The following is a 25262-nucleotide window of genomic DNA, read 5'->3' as shown; positions in this document are numbered from 1 at the left end:
TTAATTTTCCTTCTAGAGTTTCCCAGGAGAAAGAAGTAGAGGGATGCTAAACTGAGGCCCCAACAATGGCATACCTGAGTAAAAATTACCTCTTAGAGAAAGAACAGAGATTTGGGTGCTGAAGAATGAGACTAGGAAATCAGATTAATTATACAGGAGAATGAATTCTCCTGCTAGGGAATGAGGTCTATCTTGCATCCTCTGCTTTTTCTTCAGTATTGCAAGTAGTTGTCTTCTAACAATGGTAAAGAATTTCCACTGGCAGCTCCTAGTATAGTGAAATGGCCTTAAAATTCAAGAGCTGCTGCCACTCCAATTTACATTTTATATTTTTTAATAGTAACTGGCTTTGCAGTAAAGGAATTCAGAGGAAAGATCCCTCATACCCTTCTCTATAATTTCGATTTTATGTTTATCAAATTACCTTAATTTTTAAAGTTCTGTCTGAAGAGCAGCTTTGCTCTGCATGACTAAACATAGGAGAGATTTTGTCTTCAATAAGGGCTTAGATATATAATCCCAAATCTCAGTGGGCCTTGTTAAAGCAACATCATAAATTTTTTACACGTCCTTATGAGTTTGGGAAAAAAATTGTTCTCCATATCAGTCTGAGTTTATACTGACTAATGTGGCCTTCGGGAAGGGACTCGAAATTCATGCATCTAGTCATTAGAAATAGATTGATAGATGCAATTATGATAAATCAGCATAGGTTTATTAAGTAAGATTATTTTTTTAATTAGTAGTTACAGGTGAAAAAAAAGTGCATCTAGTCATTAGAAATAGATTGATAGATGCAATTATGATAAATCAGCATAGGTTTTTTAAGATTATTTTTTTAGTTAGTAGTTACAGGTGAAAAAAAAAAAGACATTCAGACCCAATGCATAAATGCTGTAAAACTGGTGCAACCTGCTATTTCTGTGCACTGTGAGCACACTGGGAGGTATTAGCATCACTCAGTCTTGGCACTCAGTGACCTGATGGATGAGCAGGGGTGAGATAGCTGATGAAGCTACTGGTCTCAGCAGTTGACCCTGCCTGGGCACCTGAACTGCTCATCACTCATTTCCTAAACTTCCATTGTTCAATGTGCAGTGTCTTTAAGCAACCCAAAATTGGCAACAATTTACTTTCAACCATATGCTCTAAACTGCAGCACCTGAGGAATTGACTGTCAAGTGGCTCAGATGCCTGTGCAGCAAAAGCAAGGCAAAAAGTTGGTGCAGTAACCTCACCTAAGACCATGACTGAAAAGCAGGGTTGATTTCTGCATGACAATCTGAGTTTCCCATCTAGGCCATGCAGGGAGAGTGGCAGAGAGGCAGCAGCAAACCCAGGTAGCAATGTGGTAGCCCTTTGCCTTGTTACTCATGGTCACACCACCATCCCCAGGAAAGACTCTAACCACAAAACACGGGAATTAGGCACTAGGTAGAAAATACAGCCCTAATATGAGCTCACTGTCACAGCAGTCAGCAGTCTCAACACTGTCACTAGTACCAGAGGCATGGTGTCTTTGATACCCTGCCCTAAGAGTATTGAAACAGGAGTGCATTCAGGGCTGTGGAATAGCCACAAACAGTAACACTGGTTTTGTCAGCAAAAGAAACCAAGCAAGCAGCAGAGAAAAATTATTTGAGAAGAAAAAAAATCAAATTAAATCAAAGTTGAATGAACCAATGGTCTGTATGATGAGATGGCACTGTTGTTACCCTGTACATCAAGCTCTAAGTCCCCTAGCCATAGTAGAAAGCACTTGCCTGGGTGTTCTTACAGAGGTTATTCCTACCAGCTGTGCCACATGAAGATTTATACATGCTCCATAAACTTTAATTCCCTTTTAAAGTCCTATTATACCAAGCAGGGGGCCATTTCTGAAGTTGAAATGGATTTTCAGAACAATATAAAGATGAAAATGTTTTCTGGCCTCTGATTTTTAAACCTTTGGGTAAAATTAAATCTCTTCCACAGCACTGTTGATATTCCTATAGAAATATTCACAAATACCAGGCACTCCAGAACATTATGCCTGAATCCAAAGGGAGAAGTTATCCTGCTGTACAGAAAAAATGCTGTAATCACTGTTCACAAAAATCTCTCAGCTTGATGCTTTGAAGTTTTTTTCTCCTGATGTACTGACTTCAGAAGAGAAGGAAATTCAGTATTTTAAAGAGGCAATTACCTGCAGCAAAGCAAGAAACACCACAAATAATAGAAGTGGTTGATCCCAAATCTGCTGACAGCAAGATTTAGTCTTTCTATTCATTCAATCTAAACCGTTGCCAAACAAAACCCTAATGACTGTTGTTAGAATTTAATATATGTCATATATGAAATTTCACAATGAAACCACAATTTTAATAGATGAGTTTATTTTTATCATCATTTTCTTGCTCCACAAAAAATTATACGTCTTGCAAAAATTGTACAGAAGCTCACTCTATGCAGGTAGCACAAAACTGAAATATAAGATGTGGCTAGAAGTCAAATTTAACAAGCAATTAAATCCTAAATAAATAAAACCAGCAGTCAAGAGCACAGCTTCCTCTCCTAAAAGTGAACTTCAAATTAAGTCAAAATCCTAAACCAGCATAGATTTTTTTACATCTATTACTACATCCTGCAGCTCACTTTGGAAACTCACAGCAGACTGACTGCATATCTGAAAAGACTCAACTTTCCACTAGCCCCTTTTCCACGTCCTCTGCCAGTATGTGTCCTCACATGTCTGTCAGTTTTCCTCTGTGCAGGGAAATACTCTTCCATAAATAATCCCTCCACCCTTCCCAAAACTGTCCCTAGTTTTAACACCTCCTCTCCTCAGAGCTGTTTCCCAAGTTTTCCCTTTCAACTATTCTGAAGCTTCCCCCTTTCTGCTACAGCAGAGATTTACCAGTGCCTGTTTAATCCTGGCTGATGCTGATGGAGCCCTTGCAGTTCTTAGGCAGAGCTGTCCAGAGTCCTGCTGTCCGGCTGCAGACACCAGGCACAGCAGGAGGAATCACACGAGGCAACACACCAACCCTGTGAGAGCACTGTGGGGCTGCACCACACACAAACACCTTGACACAGTCAGATCAGTGAAGGCAGATTGTTTTGGCTCTTTAGTTTTATGAGCTTTCTTAAATTTTTATGGGTCAAGAAAAAGGGAAAGCTTTCAGCTTAGAAGCACAAGATACAGGATAAGGGAGGCATGAGGCCTGGCAGCTGAGTTCTGGACATGAGCAAGAGCAGAAGAAAAAAGGAATAGAAAGGGGATTTAGATGGAAGACTTAAATCTATGTTTAAACCAAGTCAATGCTGATGCAGGAATTAATATTACAGACAGAGTAAAACAGATTTTTGATAAAAGGAAGTGAAGCAGGCATGGAAAAACTGTGTCACAGACATCAGCTCAATAAGAAGTCTTTCAGTGGATGACCTTGTTCAAACAGGAGATGAAAACAGCTGAAAACAAGACAGCAAAAAACCTTTTGCATATAAAGTAAATTAGAATGGACTTCAGATGCAGGAGAACACACCACAGGTAAAGAAATAAAACCACACTTGATAATTAACAAATGGTTGAATAACAGTCCAATCAAGACTGTGATATAAGTGTGGCTCTCTATGCAAAGATGTTCTGAGACTGAAAGGATTTCTGGCATGAAACATTTCAGGTGCACGTGTGGGAAGGGGCAGGTTGGGCCTCTGCTTCCATGAGGCAATGCAGGCAATGCACACAGCCCCAGGCCTATATCCCAGCCCTGCAGAGGCTGCCAATCCCCAGCACACCAGAGCCAATGTTCCACACTTGCCTCTGGAGCCCCATTCTAGCCCCAGAGTGACCAGATGACCAGCAGTCCCACTGGGGGAAGGTGCCCAGGAAAGCCAAAGGGTATCCAAGCCAGGACAAACAGTGAGCACATCTTGACCCCAACTCTTCTTGGAATTTCCATCAGCTGAACACCACTGGAACCGAGAGTGGTAGCTATACCAAAGTGGTAGCTTTGTTCTTTCCTGTAGCTTCCTGTTTTTCTCTCTCTTTCTTCTACTACTTCCTTCTTCTTATAGTTTTGAGTAACTTAAAAATGGATGGGATTGGAGCTTGCTAAGTCAATGCTTTGCAAAGATGCTTTTATGTTGATTGAATTCTGCTCTAAACTTTTGTCGAAGTTCTCTGATTTTTCAAAGTTGGCAGTAATTTTTTTTTCTATTGTCTTGACCTCTTCAAAATATCTTACCAGTATTCTTCCCATGCATCTAGGTCAGAGTACATAAAAAACCATAAGCCCTTTTAAGACTCTTGTCAAGCACAGTTTTGGGGCCTTACAGATGTCACTCCAAATTGCTTCCAGAGAGCAAAACAGTTATGTTGAAGGTGCATTTAAAAGTCATTTGGCAGAGGTGGAACACTAAACTAGAAATTAAAAGCTAAAATACTCACCTCCCTGGAAGAACAGCTATTGGGCTGTTATTCTCATGGCCATACATAGTGGGAAAACAGGCATGGTCAATCCAACACCTCACGTCTGAGTAGATCCAATAGTCCAGTCTTTTGGAAATTACTTGGCTGAAGCTCTAAAACTCTGCACAACTTTATTCCCTGGGACAACCCTTCCTAGCTTTGCAGTCAGATCTCCTCCACATTTTCCTCAAACATTCATGACCACATATGGTGAAATGGATTGAGAACTGAATGAAGGACAGATCCCAGAAGGTCCTGATCAGTGGCACAGGGTCTAGTTGGAGGCTTGGACTAGTGATGGTCCCCAAGGTTCAGCAGTGGGCCCAGCATTCCTTAACTTATTCCTCCATATCTTGGATGGAGGGGCAGAGGCCTCCTCAGCAAGTTCCCTGATGACCCAAAGCTGGAGGAGTAGCTGATAGCCTAGAGGGCTCTGCAGCCCTTCAGAAGGACCCCAAAAGGCTGGACAGAGGGGCAGAGAGGAACCTTCTGAAATTCAAAGGCAAGTGCAGGTCCTGCACCTGGGGAAGAGTAACCCCTGGCTCTACTACAGGATGGAGACTGACTTGCTGGGAGACAGACCTGGGGGTCCTAGTGGATAACAAGCTGCCCACGAGCCACCATGTGGCCAAGAAGGCCAGTGGTATCCTGGGGTGCATTAGGAACAGCATTGCCAACAGGTGATCCTGCCCCTTTACTCAGCTTTTTTAAGGCCACATCTGGAGTCCAGTTCTGGGCTTCTCAGTACAAGAGAGACCTGGAGCTCCTGGAGCAGGTCCAGTGGAGGACAACAAAGTTGATGGGGTGACTGGAACATCTCTCTTATGAGGAAAGGTGCTGGAGCAGGTCCAGTGGAGGACAACAAAGTTGATGGGGTGACTTGGAGTTGATGGAGCATCTCTCTTATGAGGAAAGGTGGAGGCAGCTGGGCCTGTTCAGTCTGGAGAAGAGACAACTGAGAGGGGACCTCATCAATGTCTGTCAGTATCTAAAGAGAGATGTCAAGAGTTTGGAACCAGTCCCTTCTCATTGGTGCTGAGCAACAGGGCAAGAAGCAATGGGTAGAAACTGATGCACAGGAAGTTCCACCCAGATATGAGGAAGAATTTTTTTACTGCACAGGTGACTGATTATTAGAACACATTGCCCAGAGGGGTTGTGGAGTCTCCCTCACTGGAGATATTCAAGAACAATCTGGATTCAATTCTGTGCCACATGCTCTAGGATGACCCTGCTTGAGCAGGGAGGTTGCACCAGATGGCCCCACAGCAGTGCCTCCCAACCTTACCCACTCTGTGATTGTGATAGGTATCACTTATTATGCTTAAGGCCAGTAGGCAGAGGAGCCATCATAAGAATTACTTGTTCTGTTTTAATGCCACAGCACTCAAAACAGGCATCCTATTGTCACTACACACACAAAGATGGAAGTATCCTGACCAATTTTATAAATAAGCCTTTTTCTGTGGTCTCAAGTCATACACTCCCAATCTGCTTTATCCTTACCAATTTAAAATATTTCAAGTAAAAGTGGCAGCTTAGATTGTAAAGCATTGTTAGTTTACCCAGCCTGTCATGGAGAAATACAATAGAAACAACAAATGCTAATTAATTTAAAAGAGGCCAAGATACTAAAATCCAATAAATAAATCAAGTTTTGAGGTTTAAGTAGTTCATGTCAACTATCTGTCCAATAAGCTTTCATAAGATTTGCTTTTTCACTCGTAGCTCATTACTTGATTCCTGCCTGCTCAAATAGATCCCATCATTTTAAAGGCCTTACAGGAGTTGAGTATTTACAGTTCCCAAGCAAACCCAACAGTCTTTATAAGTCTATGAGAAACAAACTGCAAGCATCCAAGTGGAAATCTGGTATGTTTGACGTATGATTATAAAATTACCCTCAATGGATCAGCACTATCATATTTAGGCTACCTGGTTTTAAAAAAAGCAGTGTTACAAGGAAAGCAAAATGAAAGCTATATATATACATAGTAAGACTTGAGTACATGTAACATTGATTTCCCTCCAGCAAGTAAGTCTAGTCCCTAAGTGTAATCAGCAAGAACACTACATGCTGTAGCTTAGGATCCCCATGTCCTTTTAGCTAAGGGAAATCTGAATTGTGGTTTGCTAATCCCCACCTAAAATCTAGCAGGACGTAATTTCATGGGAGGTTAAAAGAGTACCACACATCAGTAGTGAACTTCTGGAACTTGGCACTTGATTGTGGAGGCAGACAGCACCAGAAGGCCAAAAAGTATTTATTCAAACAGATGACCAAAAAAATGAATGAACGACAGTAAAGGAAATAGGCAGGGCTGTATCCTCTGACATCCTTAATACAACTACAGAGCTGAGCACTACAAGAAAGTGCTCACACACTACTCTGAAGAACATTTCTGGATGTTGGAGGGACGATACAGAACTACACGCTTTAGTGCTCTGACCCAGCATGGCATTTCTTACATCCCTATCATCCTATAAGTGTTATTAACTACCCAGCAATGCAGTTGTTTCTGACAACATATTTTAAATTAGTTTCAGATAGGTCAAGTTGGGTAGCAAAAAATTGTAAATTAAAAGCAACAAGACTTTCTCTTATTACCAATCCTAATGTTCCTCAAAGAGATGAACTACAGCAAGATGAGTCAAAAACACATGAAAACTACCAAAATCGTGCTTACCTGAATCGCAGTGTTTCACAAATAAATAAGAATATGGAAAAAAGTAAAAGCCTGAAATGTATTTTCTGTTTTACCACATTACAGAATCACAAATCCTGATTCAAAAGCATATTTGTGATCAGAGACCTTAAAGGAATATTTATCTATCTTTCCTTTAAAAAAATTAGACCATAAGAAGTACTTAAGCAATGGCCCTTACAGTCGATTTCATATTTTTACATTGCAAATTATTCTGTAGATAGCGTTTAACACTTCTAACGCAGAGTAAAAAAGCAGTACCCTGCAAGACAAGTACTAATACAACAGCATCTTTCACAATACACAAGAAGACAGGCAGGCTATCAATCAGATTATCAACAAATGGATAAGTGAGTTGGGATTACAAATCCCATTTTACAAACCAGTAGGAATCCTTCCTCCTCTGACTTCTATGTGAAATTTCAAAAGATGAACAAAAAAGCAATGTAAGCAAAAAGTTCAGCTGGAATGATAAAATGAGCAAAATTTGAGAAAAAATATGAGAATTTGTTCAGTAGATGAAAAGTTTTTTCCAACAGTTTTCTCTACCTCTTAGTAGAGAATTAGTATAGAGAATAAATTAGTACTTCTACAACCATTTTAAATAACAAAGACTAGATACCAAAAATACAACAGCTCCAAAGAGTGGAAAGATGTATCAGATCTGTGTTTAAGAGCAAGAACTAAGTTCCTAAGTAACTACCATAAAAGGCTGCTGCACATGGCAGGTGTAGTTTCAAGAAACAAAGTCAGGATATTTCTCCTGAAAGTTATACTTAAAAGTTGTGCACACTTTTTCCCAGAGGTGGGAAAGGATGTTACAACTACTGAAGAGCAGTCTGCTGCCAAAACATTCAAATTTCATGAGGCTTATACCTTCCACATGTCTATCAAACTCTGAGAAGTATTCTTTTCCTTCCTGTCCCAAAACCCTGACTGGCATCCAACTCTATCTTTTAAAAATTTCTGCCTCTGTTCAGTCATCTCTTCTAAGGTAACTCATCCCACCCATGGTGTCAGTTCTCTTAACGTGAGACCATGAAATAATTCAAGAAGGGAACAGAAAAAAAATCTGAAACCAGACCTTTCATTTTCTATTTACAATCACATCCACTCTTTTAATCATTCCAGACAGAGAAATCAACTTACAGACAGCACAAACCAGAGAAACACTGGTGACTCCTCAGTCAATCAATTATTGATCTATGTGGTCCCATGTGTTTTCTACAGGCAAAGTCACTGAAAAACTACAAAAATCTCAGACATTCAAAAACCAGTTAAAAAGGACACTATTTCACATCACACAATAGTCTGATGTTTATGAGAAGTGAATTACTCTAAAGTCATATACAGAATGAAAACCATTCTTGGGAGAAACAAACAACATTCTGGAATGTATCAATAACAGCTCCATAAACAGCTAACTATATATGGACTCTAATAAAAGCACTAGGACTCACACCCTCCAGGTTTTCAGCCACAAACTCAATTTTCCAGCTTATTCTTGTCCCTCTAAAGCTAATAAAATGAACAATTTCTGGAAGTAATTTTTCAACTCCCAAATTATAAGCAGAAAATTTTTACATAGGAAAAGGTCTCTGCAAAAGCTGTAAACCATCTAGAGATGCATATGAGATACAAAAAAAAAAAATCTATCAACGACCTTTTGACAAAGCTTTTCCCTTTACAGTAGAGTGCTAGGCAAAGTGCAATTTTCCTCCCACTGTACCTTCACATATATTTTCTGAGATCAAGTTATGGTCAAATTGCCATGTAACCACATTTTCAATTTTCTTCATACATTTTTACAACACTCTCACTTCAGCAGTATTTACTATTATCACTCCCAGCAGCTAAGGCTGTTTGCATAAGGTGTTATTTGCCAAGAACCTGCTATTTGAAAGGAAGACCTCTTCCGTCTGTACAGCAGATTTGTAGGTGGAGAAAAGTAGCCTTGTTGAGAGAAAAGTGGAGGCAACCAACATGCACATGATCCATAAAGGACAGAGCTAAAAATGCATGAGATAGCCTTCTCTAATGGAACTCAAACATGTGTAAGATACCTTTTTCATGCAGTTTCAACTAATTAGCTGTAGAAGAATTTTCATAAAGCTCCCTCATGGGCTAAAAGCCTAACTGCAGACATATTTAGCCAGCACTTGTGCTATAACACACACCTAAGTGTTTCTATCCCTGTTTCACTGCTGAAGGAGTAAGATACAAATCACTACAACACTTAAAGGCTAGCCTCAGGAAGACAGAGGAATACAGCTCTAAGGAGAAATGACAAGAACTACTATAAGAAGCATGTCTGGATACACTTAACCCTATTTTAACTTCACAATGCCTTAAGAGTTACTGAATGTTCTCAAGCAAAGCAGCCTAATATACAGAGGATACCCAGAGCACAGCTGTTAAGAATTCCTTGCCAAAATAAAGGTATATGGAGAGAGGCTCTACGTGACATATTCAGAGATTGTTCCTACCCCACATGCCAGTCGCTCTACCAGAATCTGGAAGAAGAGAGATGCTTCTTCCTTCCACAGACAATATGGAGATTGGAAGGGCCAGCAGCAGGACACATGCTGGGAACAAAAATGGCCACAAAGAAGAAGGAAAAAAATTCTGAACAAAATCAGGATGTAATTTGATAAAGGACACCTGCACAAAAAAAAAAAAAGGAGGAAGGCTGCTTATTGGACTGTAACTGGAAAGGAGCTGATGGTCAACATAGATCAACAAATTTGACATGAAATCAGCGTATTGTTGATGCCACACAACAGGTAATTACCTTCACAGCAACACACAGCCTAACTCAGACCACAGCTTTGTTAGAAAAGGATCAGCCACCCCTGAACAGCAGTAACTCCAAATGGGTAATTACCAGTCAGCAGCCAGTAATGAACCATGGACATTTATCCTACTTGAATGTTTGTTTCCTTTGCACTGTTAACATTTAGAGCAATACTGAATGTAAGGTACAGTGATAGATATGCCAGTGATTTACTGCAGCAAAGAGTTCTGTTGCTCACTGAAGCAGTGTTGTTCACAGGACATAATTCCTAGTTTAAGGGGAAAAACACTTCTGTATCCAAAGAAGAGCATTAAGCATTAAGCTAATTACGACGAATTGCAAAACTGAGCTCTGAATAAAGGAGGGATAAAATGAGTTTTCGAGTGAGACAATAAATTTCTTCTGACACCCTGGAAGTCTTGAAATTAAGATCACACTCAAAAGCTTCTACATTCCCCTCAAGAAAAATATTCAAGTGTATGCCCAGGAAAGGGTGCATGAATGTGAATTATTAGGCACTATGGTCAGACTCTCTTCAGCAGCATTTGCCAAGGAAGAATTTCACAAAGCCCAAGACCTTGACTGCTACAATAGAACTGCGTATTTATCTCACAGTTATGCTTGTGCACATAAACTAAGTACAGATTTTATTTTCTTCACCCATCTTTTACAAATATGTGATTATGTTACTATATTTAGATATTAAAACCAATACTTTTACTTCTAGTTAACCTCAATCTCTTTTAACCTATGGCCCAGCTAACCAGCACATACTCTGCAGTGTCCACAAGTAAGAAAGGTGCTTCTCCTCCCATCACTCAGCTCAGATTCTGGCCCTGCCAGAATTGGACAGAATCCAATTGTATCCAGGGACCCACAGCAACTGAAGAGGCCCTCTAACCTAAAACAGGATGCCAGAGTGTACACTTGTCCCTTGCAGCTACTGGGTGTGCCAGGGTCTAGGTCACATGCAGACCTCCTGTTGATCCCCTTCTACTCTGGAGATGTCCTTGCTTATTCCCCTCTCATGGGAAGCAGGCCCTGGGCTCTGAAACCTTTCCATTATTCCAAAGGTAGGTGTATGTGCAGAAGACAGCAAGGTGCTATAATATTTATCAGAATGTGGGCATCTGAAAGTTTTGGAACTTGCACTAAACAGGAAATCAGACACTTTGTTAAGAATTCTTGAAATAAAATTTGAGTTCTAAATACAAACACACCACATTAAATAAGTCATACTGGTTTTGATAGTTTTGCTTATGCTGTGTTTACATTCCTGTTCAACATAGACAGATTTCAGTTTGATTGCACAGATTCAGGTGGTACTTGAGGCCAGCTGATAAATGAGTTAGTGGAAACAGCTCGAAGTGCTAATGTCCTTTTTACTGTTCTTTCCTAGAAATATAAAAGTGGAAAAAGAATACTAAACCAACAGTTTAATTTCTGAAGCCTCAAAAAAAAAATCTTCCATTTTTTTCTTCCGTTATTTCACTTGTCCAGGAGCTGGATAGAGAAAATACCAATTACTGTCAGAGAAGAATTAAAACCTCAGTTGTTCCTTATGCTCACTGCAAAATCCCAAAGATAAATACAACGTAGTGGAATGGGGAAAAAAAAGTTGTAAAAAGGTGTTTTCTAACAAATCTGTCTGTGGAGATAGAAGGAACTGAATATAACCTCACAAAAATACTGCTGCTGAGAACTCCATTCAAGAAAAGCATTTGTGAATGCTAGGAAAATTACTAAGTACATGACTTTTATCTCAATAACATGTCATGAACATGTGTTAAGATAATTAAGTTCTCAGTGATAAGGAAATGAAATTTGAAAAGCAAAACTCTAGGTTACACTTCTGTAAGACTTCAGAGTAGTAAGTGGAATATCTTTCATTTCAGACAGATTCTTGCAAAATATGTCCCATTCTCAGAATAAGCAGTTTAAATGATAATACTTCAGGATGTATTTTGAATCCCTAAATAACATTTAGATCATAAAGGTTTTCCAAAGCCATCTTCCGAAGCCATTACATCAATAGAGATATTTTTTTCCTCTTACATGACTAACATTAACAATGTAGAATGACCTTTTCTCTAAATATTAAAAGCTTGCATTGTCTCCATTCATCACAGTTTATTTCTGCTATTCAATGTTGTACCTACTTGAAATATAAAAAGAATACACTTGGCAACATTCAGGATAAACACACTATAATGAATCACACACGCTTTTAAGGTGTATGTTTCTCCTACAAAAATATTACATTCATATACACATTTGCTTTCCTCTGTGAGAAAACATCTCTGTTGTAGTTTTATGAGGTTTTGGGCTATAAATGATTTGTGTATTGACTGACTGAATGTCTTCCTCCATACTAATTTACATCTTTCACCTAGTTTCCAAAGTTTAAAGAAAAACCAACAACAAACCACCATTTAAGTGCGACTTACACAAAATCAATGATTTCTATCACTGCACAAAGAAAGCAGAACATTATGTTTAAATCATACTTCATCACCTGCAAACATTGGAGCCACTGCTTAATCAGCATGATCTTATCTTTGCTCTCCAACAGACAAAGGCTCTAACACGTTAGGCAGTGTATGTTTTTCATAATATTGAACTCAAAGCTTGCCGAAATCAAATGTTTCCTTTATGAGAGCTCCAGTACACTCAGACATATCAAAGACAAACATTTTTATGACATTGTACTTGACTACCTTTGTTACTTCTCTTTTTCCTTCTCTCAGAACCCTGCTTCTTTGTGAAATAACATCATCAGCGGGCTGAAAGCAAATTAAATTTAAACACTAATACCTAAGTTACTGACATGTGCCCTTAGAAACAACAAAACTCTTTGGTCTATATTTCAATATTACAGTGCAAAAATCTAACAACCAGATTCTCTTTGGCTGTAATAGAAAACAAACACTACTTCTCTGGCATTTTGCTTAAAAAAACATTTTAAGAAATATGCAAATTCAAGGCAGTTTATACTTGAGATTAAGAGACTGTCCAAAGAACATGAAAGAAACACTAATGCAAAGCAAATAAATAGCAGAATCTGAGTTTAAAAAAAGGTTGTACTTACTCCTTATTTCTGCCTTGAATGCAGGGCTGGTAAAGGACTTTGAGAGCATTCCAGGTTCCCACTGGTCCAGAGCTAGGTGTAAGGATATCTCCAAACAGTGTAAAATCACTGTGGGAGGAGGAACTTCCTAAAGACTCTACCAGCAACGTGTCAGAATTTAAAAGCCAGATCTATAAATGAAAAATAATTTAGTTTACTGTACATTACATACACTTCAATTTGTTATTTTACTGTGACCCTAAAGCAGCTGATACTGAAGCCACATTCTTACAAAGTTTCTAACAAAGCATTAAGAGACAAATTGATAGTTTATTATTTAGCAGAGTCTGCACAGCTTCTAGTGGAGAAAACAGGGTAATACAATACTGATTTATCAGTATTGAAACTGCCTCTTTTTGTGACTGTAGCACATTCCCTTTGGTAGGAACAAAAGAAATAGTCCCCAGTCATCTCTTTCAGTACCATATGTATTATTTCTCCAACTTCATAATTTTCTAGGTATTAGTGAAGCATATGATGTTGAGCAACTGAGGGCTAAAGACAGGAAACTGAAAGACTGCCCACTGAAGTGCCAAAAATTGAGGATTTTTAGAAGAAGCATGGTGGTTATGACTCTGTGGACCTAATACATGCAAGGAAAAAGACAATAATTAACACGGTCTAAAAGGCATGTTGGAATTTACAACCAGCTGCAGCAGACACTCACTTGGAAAAAAAAAATCAAATTTCATAATGGGACTTGTATTCTTCAACCCTATTTGCTCACAGCAATTAGAGAGATATTTACTGGAAAGAGTTTGGAGAAATCTGAACTTTTTGCATCCCATTATGAATCTTATTTAATCTTTGTGTGATTTGGTATCAATGTTCTGACTTGGACCCAGGGCTTTCCTGCTAAACACCATACAAATAAGTCAGGCTTTTCCTTAATTCACAGCCTGCAGTAGTGAAGTGATCCAAGTTAACAATGGAAATCAATTTTTACAAATCTGGCACTTGTATGAAATGTTTATATATGAAATATTTATCATTGAAAATGGGATTTATACAGTGTTGCTCACTCGAGAGCAATCTTCTGCTTCTCATGATCTAATCAGCTTCAAGTAAAACAAGTTACATGATGTTATGTAGCAGACACATGATATCCCCTGTGGAGGGGGAAAGCAGTCATTAACAGGACACATAGTATATGTTGTAATTGAATGTGACAGTCACAATTTATCAGAGCCCAAGGCTCAGAACATTACAGTGGAAGCTTCATAAAGAAGGAATGAGATATATTGATAAAGATATCTTGGGAGGGGATAGGAGGAGGAGAATCACTTTAGCATATGCACATGAATGATGACAAGCAACTGCACTTGGCTTTGCAAGTGGTTGTTCATCAGTTTTGCTCTAGTAACTCACTGTACACATTTATAGCCTAAACTGCAAAATATACCTCATTAGCTAGGACCATTACACAAGGTGCTTAAAGCCAAGTGCTGAAGAGGTGTTGGAAGAAAATGGTGCAGAAACACAGGCCATTGCCAACACAAACTGAACAGAGTTTCTTCCTTTTGAAATTTCTAACAATTCTGTGTGGAAGGAGCTTCCTGGGATGCTTTTCAGCAGGGGAATATCCTTCAAACTAGAAAAGGGAACAATGTAGCAATAGCTGTCTGCTCCTTTCAGAATCCTTCTGCAGTCTGCTGCAGAGAAAGCAACCAAAGCATTTCATTTGCAACACAGTCCATTTGAAAAACACCTCTTTCTACCCAGGTGCCACATGTGGCATCTCACAATCATATCCTAGAACTTGTATGAATGTCTCTGTCTCACCAGCAACACAACAGATCTGTATTAATAATTTAGCACACAATATAGAGAAAGTAAATGAATATCTGGGGGTGGAAGGATTCCCAGCCATGAGCAAAATCAACTTCTGAATTACATTTACTTCTTTAGGCAGTATTTTCATTCTTTTCTTCATGTATGAGTTATTTTTTGATCTTGTTTTCAATCTGAGTGAACAATTGCTCACCCAGACTCAGTGTGTTGACTCTAAGAATTTTATACATGTATTTCTGGCTAAGAGTTTCATGTTTTGAGCTCTGCTTTCAACTATGTTATTCACAATGTGCAATCTTTCCTTTCTTTCTACTTCTTTGTACTGCAGAGCTGGCCCAAGCAAATTCCTTCCACACACACTCCAGTAAGAAAAGAAACTTTACAGAAAAATATACACATAAAGTGTAGAATTCATTCACAGTGTCATTGATTACCTTTTCTTAAATGACAGAATCAGAAAAAAAGTATTTGGGGGTTGTTGATCTTCCTTTCATTGTTTTCTTTTGGTTTCAAATAATTTTGTCGAGATACTTAAGATGTTATTTGGGGAAAAGTGGCAACAAATCTACTACCCCAGTTATACTTCATGGGATTTGAACCAAATAACCAAACTTGAGCCAGCTTGAACCAGCTGAAATACCACAATTTAGATTCTGTGATCAATTTCCCTATGTCTCAGTCTGAGTTTCCAGCATCAAATTGTGGAAAATTAGGCATCAATTTGAATTCAACACAGGTAAAAAAACCCACTAAATCTTTTCTCCCTGCTAGGTCTTTCTTAGTTATTGCAGACATCAACATTACTTTCATCATCACACAGGTCACTAATGCAAACATCTTTCATTGCAGCTTTTCCATTCTCACACTCAGGTAAAGATGTTATTTCCATGTATTTCACAAAGAATAAAGCTCTGAGAGAGCTGGGCAGCTAAGTCTCAGCAAGGCTCTCATTATCTCACTGCATGACCACGGCAATGTCCACCCCATTTCCAGTCTTAACAAATGCAAATCAGTTCTGCTCATGCCCTTCAAGACAGGGACAATAATCAGACTGACAGGTCTCTCCCATTTTGTTACATATTAATTTTCTTGGGATATCTTCCCACTCCTCTTGGCTCACTCCTGAAATACAAGCTGCCTTATTTTCAAAACACTTCACAGTCTAATATCACTCCAAAAAACACGTTTCCTTCAATACTGAAAGACTGGAGGTAGTGTTCAAAGAGTCCAAACCACTGCACAATTTTTGATTTTCACAGAGGTAATTTTTTTGGGTCTTATGAGGTTGATCCCTTCCATGAGATGAATTCCCTGTATCTAATCCAGAGAACTACTTATTTACTGCTTTCAAAGCTACATGCTTTTACAGTACAGAAAAAAAAAGTATCTATTGAGATGCTGCTATGCTGACCAATAATGTACCATTTTGCTTCTGTTCTCCTACCTCACTATCTTCTGTCCTCCTTTTATTCTCAGCTTCTAAGTCATGCAACAACAAGGAACAGTGGAGCGAAGAGAGGAGGCAAGTGACTCACAAATGTGAAGAGGGCAGAGAGACAGTTAGGAAAAATTAGGATATCTGTATATATCGCTTTTTTTCCCCCGAAACAAAGAAACTTATATTGATATCCTTTAAAAATAAATTTTAAAAAACCCACCAACCTAAGCAGTATACAGCTTAAACAACAGAACGTGCATAACTTAAAAAATAAAACCTCATATTATGGTATGTGCAAATAACATAATTGGTAATGTTAAGTGATACATCCAAGGGAAATAAGGAAAATAAGTATACATATTATTTGTGGTTTAAAAAAATTAAAAAGACATTTAAAAAGAGAAACCTTAACCTTAATTATCACATACACAGTTTAAGCTGTGTGTATTCATGTAGGTAAGCACAAACACTGTGAACTAGAATCTTTGGCTCATTATCAAAACAAACCACTGGGACAGCTGGTTCATGATGCATCAGTGATGAGACTACCTGTGTAGTTTGGCTGGGTGTTCACAGCCTCAAGCACCCACATTTCAGTGTGTAGCTATTGACAGTCACTAATACAAACAGAGCTTACATTATACTTGTATCCACAAGGCCTCTGAGTCCTAAGACTTAACCCATGACTCCAGAACAGCTATTGGTGTGTATACAGTAGCCAGAACCTCACCCTGGGGAGGAGTAAGGACTTTCTGGTATCAAATACTTAAAAACATCTGCAAAAAACTAACACTATAAAGGAAAAGATGCCAATCAAAGGCCAGTCCCTATCTAATTCAGCCTGCTCCTCTAATTAATACATTGGCAAAAATGAAGCTCAGAGCAAAGAGTAATGCCAATCTACCAATTAAGTGATTTTTCTGTTAAAAAAATAATCAGGTTGCTGTATCTAAACTACTAAACTTAAGCACCAAAATTTGACATAACTTGGGAACAGATAAGCTACAAGGGAAAAATCACAATGCCTTTGGATGACTCCTCAATTAGAATATATATAATTATGGGTCTGCTTATAAAAACTTAATTTCATCATCACAGAACAGATATGTCTCAGTGGTTGTATAAATGTTGTCTTGGCACTAAAATTTATTTAAAGGCAACAGATATACACTTCCCTTAGCATCTGGATGTTCCAAAATCATAGACCTTGGACAATGCATATGTAAAAGAGTTTATATAATTACATTGCCTCAAGAAAGTTCATTTATAAGTTTATCCAGGGCAGGAATCTCTAATCATGTATTTCTTTGTGTCTATGAATTATTTATATAAACTGTAAAAATACAAATTCTATACCCATATTTAGTTTGGACATAAAAGGAAACATCTCTGGTTATAACAAGTATACAGTATTAACTTAACTCTTATCCATCTTAAAGTTTGAGGAATCTAGCTGTCACCATCTAAATATCAAGCTTAACCAAGTTTAACAGCATTAGAACATTAAGTATAGGCAATTTTATTTTTGTTTTCACTTCACTTCGCACTGCAATGTACTGACTACACTAATAGTCTCTGCTGACTTGAGACAATGCTTGTGAAAGATGCTATACAATTTGATTCACTTCTGGTGATTAAAGAGAAGTGCTGGAGCAAGAAGGCGAAATATACATTAAAAAATTAAAACTTAAGCTTTTCATATTATCTGGATATAAAACAGTGTTATTTCTGCACTACTTATGGTGCATCTGCAGTACTTTCATTACTGTATCAATAAAATTTCTACACGCACATCTAATTAGAGTAAAAACTCGTGGATATTCTTACTTGAGCAGATGTACCTCAGAACCACTTCAAGAACTTGAATTTGTTAATTTTTTCAAACATACATAATGAACACCAAAAACATAATGAACACCATAAAAAAATACCTTTTAGGAACATGGGTTCATCTTCAGCAAGATGAAGACTTAAACTTACCAGAATATAGGTTTTTCCATTATCTCCTTTTATGGTGAATCTAAATGTGCTTTTAGCAGAGGACAATTCCAAAAGACACTGAGCAACAATGCTCTGTACAAATTGAGACCTGTTTAAGAATTAACCACATTATTATATATTTTCATAGCAACTACACAGACAGTCATTCATATCTATGCACTACAGGTAAATGAGTAACTCAAACTTCTTTTCCACTACATCCTACAAACACATTTTACTGAAAGATGGGGCTTCTTTATCTTCCTCTCGCTCAAAACCAGAGAACTTCTTCTGTCCTGCAACAGGAATTTTTTAATACAACAGGATTCTAAATTGCTTGATACCTTTATTTTGGCTGACACCAACTGTCAAATGCTGAATAGAAGCTTTTCCTCATAATTTACACATATGAACACAAAGTTCAGAATTATGCATGTTTCCAATAGAATTCCCAAAAAGAGAGAACTGTGATTAAGCCATTGTACATGATACCAGGTAGTTAGATCAAGTTCTGTTTCATCTTAGTCTTAAATTGAAACTGAATTACTTGAAAATTCAAAGCTCTCACTTGGAATTAAACATTTCAAACTTTACTTAATTTAACTTTACATGAAATAGGCTTCTGTTTCCATAATCAGTCACCAGACATTGTGTTTGTCAGTGTCTCACTCTTGAGGTGATAAGCCAAAATAAAATACTGTTTTATTTTGAATTATTTAATTTTGCACAAAGATGAGCAAACAAAACTGCACATGAGTGAATTCAGGCTACTTTGCCTTTACAATGCTCAATTCTGTGATGATTACATAAAATTGAACTCTGTTTTTATATGCAATTATTCAAAAAACTACAACATTAGAGCATTTCCAGCCTCCTTTCTAAAACATATACTTGAGCAAATTATGCAATTATTTTGTTACCTTGGTGTTGGACTGAAACCTCCCTCAGCTGATTGAACAACCACCTCAGTGACATAATATTTAATGGTACCTAAAATGAAAAAAATGTTTTTCAACTATAATAGAATAACCAACTTATTAAGATTAGACTGTAAGTCACCATATCACTACACTAATCAAATATTTGCTCAGTAGTCAATTAAGAGGTGCAGCAGACAATCATATTTTGCTTGGGTTTGTAGGAGTAGAAGCAACCATAACAAAAAACCTACATTGCCTGAAGAAAACTGCTCCAAGCTAATTACAAGATCAGCAATTTCTCATTCATATTGATCTTTGTTTAATGCTGGGAACAATCATCTTGAAACCAAGCAAGCAAGAGCTCAAGCCAGACCTGAAAGATGAATTGAAAGAACTTTCCTAAAGCACTGAGATCAGCATAGCTTACATAAGTATTTTAGTACCCTCTGCTGCTTAGTAATGCTGCAGTGAATCACTAGAGACAGTTTTAATAACAGCTCACACGGGGGAATAATTTCCTTCTTTGCTCAAAGAGCAGAATGGAACTTCTTTCCGAAAATCACACTCACTCAGTGTTAATACTGCATACATTCTGAATTTCAATGTAACTGTTCACCAAAAGCTTCACTAAGACAGCTTTTAACGCTAAATTGAAGTGTTTGAGGACACAATTTAAAACCCAACAATGAAAGCAGGTCAAAGATTATCATATTGAAGATCTGGGTCTGTACTGCAAAGACAGCCTAACCAGAGGGCCAGCAACACAGGTTAAGAGTCATAAATTCATTCTACTAAGTCTCAGCATGTGAACAACTGGAATATTAATCTGGTCCACAAGTTTTAAAGATGGAAGGGTTTTACCTGATCTCTGTCCACACATACCATTAAAACTGGATGAAAGCAAACATTTCAGGAAGACTATCTGTTTTCAACCCTCCAAAGGCTTGGTAATCCCATCCCTTCTCTAGGTAAATGCTACACTTTCTAAATTATCTTCAGTGTTAGGAAGTTATATTTTACCTCTACATTTAATTAAGTCTGTTCCATGCTATGTGAGTTCCTGGAGACAGGAAGAAGACAGTTCAGTCTCTCTAGTTCCTCAGCCATTACCCTGAGTAAGGGTTTGGTGCTCCTGCTACAAGGATATTGGGAATTCAGGAGATGTTTGCTTGCAAAGAGATAGATGCTGTGGTTTCCCAAGCAAAAAAACATAAGTATACGTGGATAGAGTTGGGGGAATCTCAAAGCTGAACCTGGTCTCCACAGCTACACAACTCCTCTAATCTTGCTTCATCTTCAAAACACTGATACCTGCTCATGAGGAAGCACCAAAGCAGTCAAGTTTGCTCTCCAGTCTCTTTTCACAGAGTTGGTTCTGCCTAGACTTACACTATACATCTCTTTTGTTCTCTGAACTCTACCAAAATTGCCTGCACTACTGAAGAAACAAGGCCAAAACAATGGATATTCTAACTTCAGCCACGTGCACAGTCCATACCAAATCCCTGCACATCGATAGTGTTTGACTTTCCCCACTGCCACTGATCTATTACTCATGACCTTGTTATTCATGCTCTTTTCCCAGCAATCTTCTCCCAAAGTCACATCTTACTTTGTGGGCTTTCAAACACTGTTCCTTAAATTTGGTTTTATTAAAGCCTGTATTGTTCAGATCCCTGTACAGGACAATCAGAACATTCTGTAACAGAAGACACAGAAGACCTTCTGTCCTGTCTCACTGTATGGCATTTCTGAAACAAAAAAGCTTTGCATTTTATGAGACATTTTTATATTCACCAGATCTCTGAACTGAGGCAGGCAAACACTGACTGATGCAGTGGAAGAGAGGGAGGATGAAAGAATGAACTCAACTAATAACAGTCTTATCATTGCTTCTCTGCCAAGAATAGCTGAATTTTAAAAACAATCAGACACTCATCTTTACACCACCTCAGGTAAACCCCGCTGCAAACCCAATAAATTACAGTTTTGAAACCAATAATCCCATCAGCTCATCATCAGAGGAGGATGAGACATAACCAGTTTCTTTGAATAGGCTTCCTCTCCACAAAACCAGGCTGACTGTTAGCAATCTTCAGCTTCTAGTTATACTGATCAAGTTCTGAATTTACCGTTCACATATTCTGTAGAATTGACAGGAGAACAAGCAACCTGTAATCTCTCAAATCTCCACTTCTACTGGGATTCCTAGTAAACTGGAATAATGCACTGAGTCTTCCAAACGTTTGGAATTAGCCAAATATGCCACAGAAACAAGGATAATCAAAATGCCTGCTGAAAGTAAATTTCAAGGTCTAACACTGGAAGCAACAACCTCATCTATTCCAGAAGGGAATGAGACAAACACAAAGGAATTAACACTGCACCCTATTGATAAACTATTTTCCATCAGTGTTTTTAACCTCCAGTGTTCAATGGCTGATGCAGTCAAACCTAGCTTTGTTTGGACACCTCATACCTGATGAAACTGTTTCTCCCAGCATTGTCTTGCAGCGCTTACAAATTACTCTGGTATTTTCTTTTGACTTCTGTAGGACAAAAAAAACCAATAATTGAAATATCACTCAGATATTCTGAAAAAGGAATGCATATCTGTAACAATTTACAGAGCAGACAGGAAACTTTTTACCTATTTCTGTCCTCTTTATGTTTAGATGCACACATATTTGCCCTTACTACTTCAGCTTTCTACACTTGGACTTGCTTGCAAGTTTCATACTTTTAAAATCTGGCAATATATCCACACAGCACAATCTGTAATGGCTAACAGGAGAATCTTGTAATATTGAGTGACCAGATGATAAAATGATAAGCTAAATTTGATTGTGCTAAAGGTGAAATAATGCATCAGAAATTAAGTACTCCAAATATATATATAAAATAGTATGCTGCAATGTGACTACCATACTCAGTAACAAGTTTTAGTAACAGTTCACTGTGGACAGTTTTATAGGAGCTGAATACCAGTACAATATTCAGCAGAGAGCAGAAAATGTCTGCAGATTATTTCGAGTTACTAGGAAACAGCTGAAATATACAACACAGCATGATATTCCAGAAAGGCGCAGTGGATTCTGTTCTTGAACAACCCCTCTCCCTCTATTCAAATAAATACAGAAAAGGTACTGACAAACAATAACTGTCAAAAGCACAAAACAGTTTCCATATGTAGCATGAAAATACATGCAACAGGAGAACATATGGAAGACAGAAAACTGAGGGGTATCATTGAGATACCTAAAATCACAAATGTTTAGGAAAAGCTGAACAGAAAAAAAAAACCAAAACAAAACAAACATATGCCCTCATAGCTCATGCTATGAAAGTCCAACATTCCAACCCAGTTTGTATCAAAAAACCAGGAAGCCATTAGTCACACAATGCATAATATAGGTTGGTACTCACTATAGGAAAGCATCTTTCATATTAAAAGTATAAACAAGTTCAAAAAGTCTCTATAAATTCAGAGGAAGCAATGTCATCAAGGGTCTATTAAAAACAAAAAATGTGGATAACAATATCTAGTTCAAGGAGTCTCTACACTCTCCTGAACATCACTGATTATTTGCCTTCGCTTTATGCATCTGTTACTGCCCTTTGAAAAAGATCTCACTTCTAGATGAAATTTCCCTCTTAGACTCCTAATTACAGTGTTAATATTTAAATTCAATGCATCAAAAAAGCAAGGACAATTTTCACTTTAATCCAAAGTCTAAACTTCAGAACTGGTTCTGTGTGGGCTTATTAACCTGGGTGTAGCAACTAGAGCTCTGATCTGAAAGCAGTGCATATATATATAACCTTAATGAGGGTCAAAAACAGAGTCAAACTAACAGCCTGAGAGCTGACTATGTTGGAAGTACAGCACCCTTGTTATGGAGATCAGGAAAATAATCTGATTCATATAAATGCAGTTATCCCCTTTCCCAATTCCTACCTTGCTACTCCTCTCAAACATATGCAGTGAAATTACTTGCTAGTGTGAATAGCAAGGATAAACAGACAGGGTTTGTGTAAGCCAGTGTTTCAGACTGTACAAATACCACACGGTACAAGTACACAATACTTCCTTGAAAGCTACAACTTGAGAATTTTTTTCAGACTATAGTTATAGGTGCTGACTGAGAACTGCGCCTAAAAAACATCACTAACTCGTTGTATCATGCTTCAATGGAAAAAGGGATAGTTTTAGCTCAACTAATTAAAACAATTTATCTGTTTGACAACTTGCAGCTGCTGGCAATCTGCAGATGCAGGTGGATCACAAGCCTAATAGTTTCTGCTCCTATTCCTAAGGATCCCTGATATGGTGTCAGGAAAAATATTTTCCCCAAGAGATACTATTAAGATGCTGCAACACCATGTGACATTTAAGAACTATGTTACACTGGAAGACTAATAGATGTGAAAAATATGTTTGCAATGGACGGATGCTGTCTTGGTCCCACTGGAGTCTGGAAAAGATTGTTTAAGCATCTCTGGTACATTCCTGCTACTATTTTGGTCATAGGCAAACACCTTCCAAAGAACTGCAAAGCAATTAAAAAGGAACTTTCATACTGGGGCAGACTGCAACAATATTCTCTAAAATGAGAACATTTATGCCAATAGCAATCTGTCTTGGCTGTACCTTTCTATTACTCATATTATGGAAGAATTTTCTGCTTCAGTATGAGGGGTTTTTTTCCTTATTAGTCTAGCTTCTGCTGGATCTAACAGTTGTGCTCATTTGCTTGGCAACTGAGTGATGCTGGAAATAAGCAAACACAGAAATGAGAATTCATTGTAAGTGTGAAAGATGGAGAAAAAGGGATTGGACACTAGGAACAAATTCTCAACTTCATTGCAAGTATAAGGAAGCAAACATGAAAACTCATCACACTAAACTACTATTGTATGCCTCTGACATAAAACAGCCTCCTCCCTCATTCAAAAGTTCTGCTATTATCCTGGTTCAACCCACATCTCCATAAAATCTTTGTTGCACATCCTTTTATTATGTTTTTGCCTCCAAATCAATCCTTTACTCAAAAACATTCTCTTTGATCAACAAGTGTACAATATGAACTCCATGAACCCTACCTTTCCCCATATCTATTCCTGGTGTTCTAAGACCTCTTTTAAGACTACTGAAATGTGAAAATTCATTTTGGCAACCTCTGGCAGAGAGCATTGTCCTCCTGGAAATTTGGTGTCATCTACTCCACCTCCTTCTTAAGGAAACTTAGAAGAAATAACTGCATTGTCACAGAGTTAAGACAAATTCATCTGCTTCTGCCATGCTAATACCCTTACAGCATATCAGTCCTTATTTTCTTCTCTGCATAACCTGTTTTTCAAAGAACAATGGAACAAAAAACCAAGGAACCAAGCTGCAAGCCTTGCAGACAGGGACAACAGGACAGAACTGCTCCCCATACAGAGGGGTTGCTTGGAGCACGGCACCAGCGGCCATTAAACTGTGGGAATCCTGGTGACTCTTCCTGGGGATAATACATATCACTACAAGCAGCAGGTAGAAATCAGGGAGTCTGGTTCTCAAGAGATTAAGCAGTTAATGCTGGAAATCTCTTCAGAATAGGCCATCAATTTTTACAGACACAAATCACCAAAGCAGCAATGTAGACTGTTACCATCACATTACAAAAGTTCCATATTGTTATCTTCTAATTCACAAAACTTTCCTACCTTCTTGGTGTCTTCTCGTGGGCAGCTCCTCAGAGCACTGACTCTCCCTTCCTCACCAGGAAACCACCTGACTCCAATTCCCTCCTCAATCAGCCAATCCTCTCTTTTATAGCATTCTTCTGATTGGTCTCAGCTGTGGCTTGTTAAAGCCAGGCCTGTTCCTAATCTTTGGTAATTGGCCCAGCTGCAACTCCTTAGGACTGAGATTACTCTCTGAACTATCTTTGTTTTCTTACATTCTATCCCCCCACAGCACACAGTTTAATATTTTGTACTGGGCAAATACACAGCATGTGTAGGCCCAACCTTTTTCAGTATAAATATAGACGAGCAGTAGATTAACAGAAA

The 25262-nt window shown here is 38.1% G+C and overlaps 1 protein-coding gene across 2 annotated transcripts in view; it reads right to left on the bottom strand.

The window, feature by feature from the left end:
• Nucleotides 1–25262, bottom strand: part of UBE3D (ubiquitin protein ligase E3D) — a 79028-nt gene that overhangs the window by 45280 nt on the left and 8486 nt on the right. For both annotated transcript variants that reach the window (XM_039729441.1, XM_039729431.1), the window contains exons 5-8: nt 21685–21754; nt 19206–19275; nt 18286–18394; nt 13038–13207 (exon numbers count right to left, since the gene is read on the bottom strand). In XM_039729441.1, the coding sequence (XP_039585375.1) occupies nt 13038–13207; nt 18286–18394; nt 19206–19275; nt 21685–21754 (419 nt within the window). The remainder of the gene's footprint in view (nt 1–13037; nt 13208–18285; nt 18395–19205; nt 19276–21684; nt 21755–25262) is intronic.

Source organism: Passer montanus, unplaced genomic scaffold (assembly GCF_014805655.1).
Source record: "Passer montanus isolate IOZ18808 unplaced genomic scaffold, ASM1480565v1 scaffold11, whole genome shotgun sequence".
Taxonomy (NCBI): Eukaryota; Metazoa; Chordata; class Aves; order Passeriformes; family Passeridae; genus Passer; species Passer montanus.
This window is presented reverse-complemented; position numbering and strand designations above follow the sequence as displayed.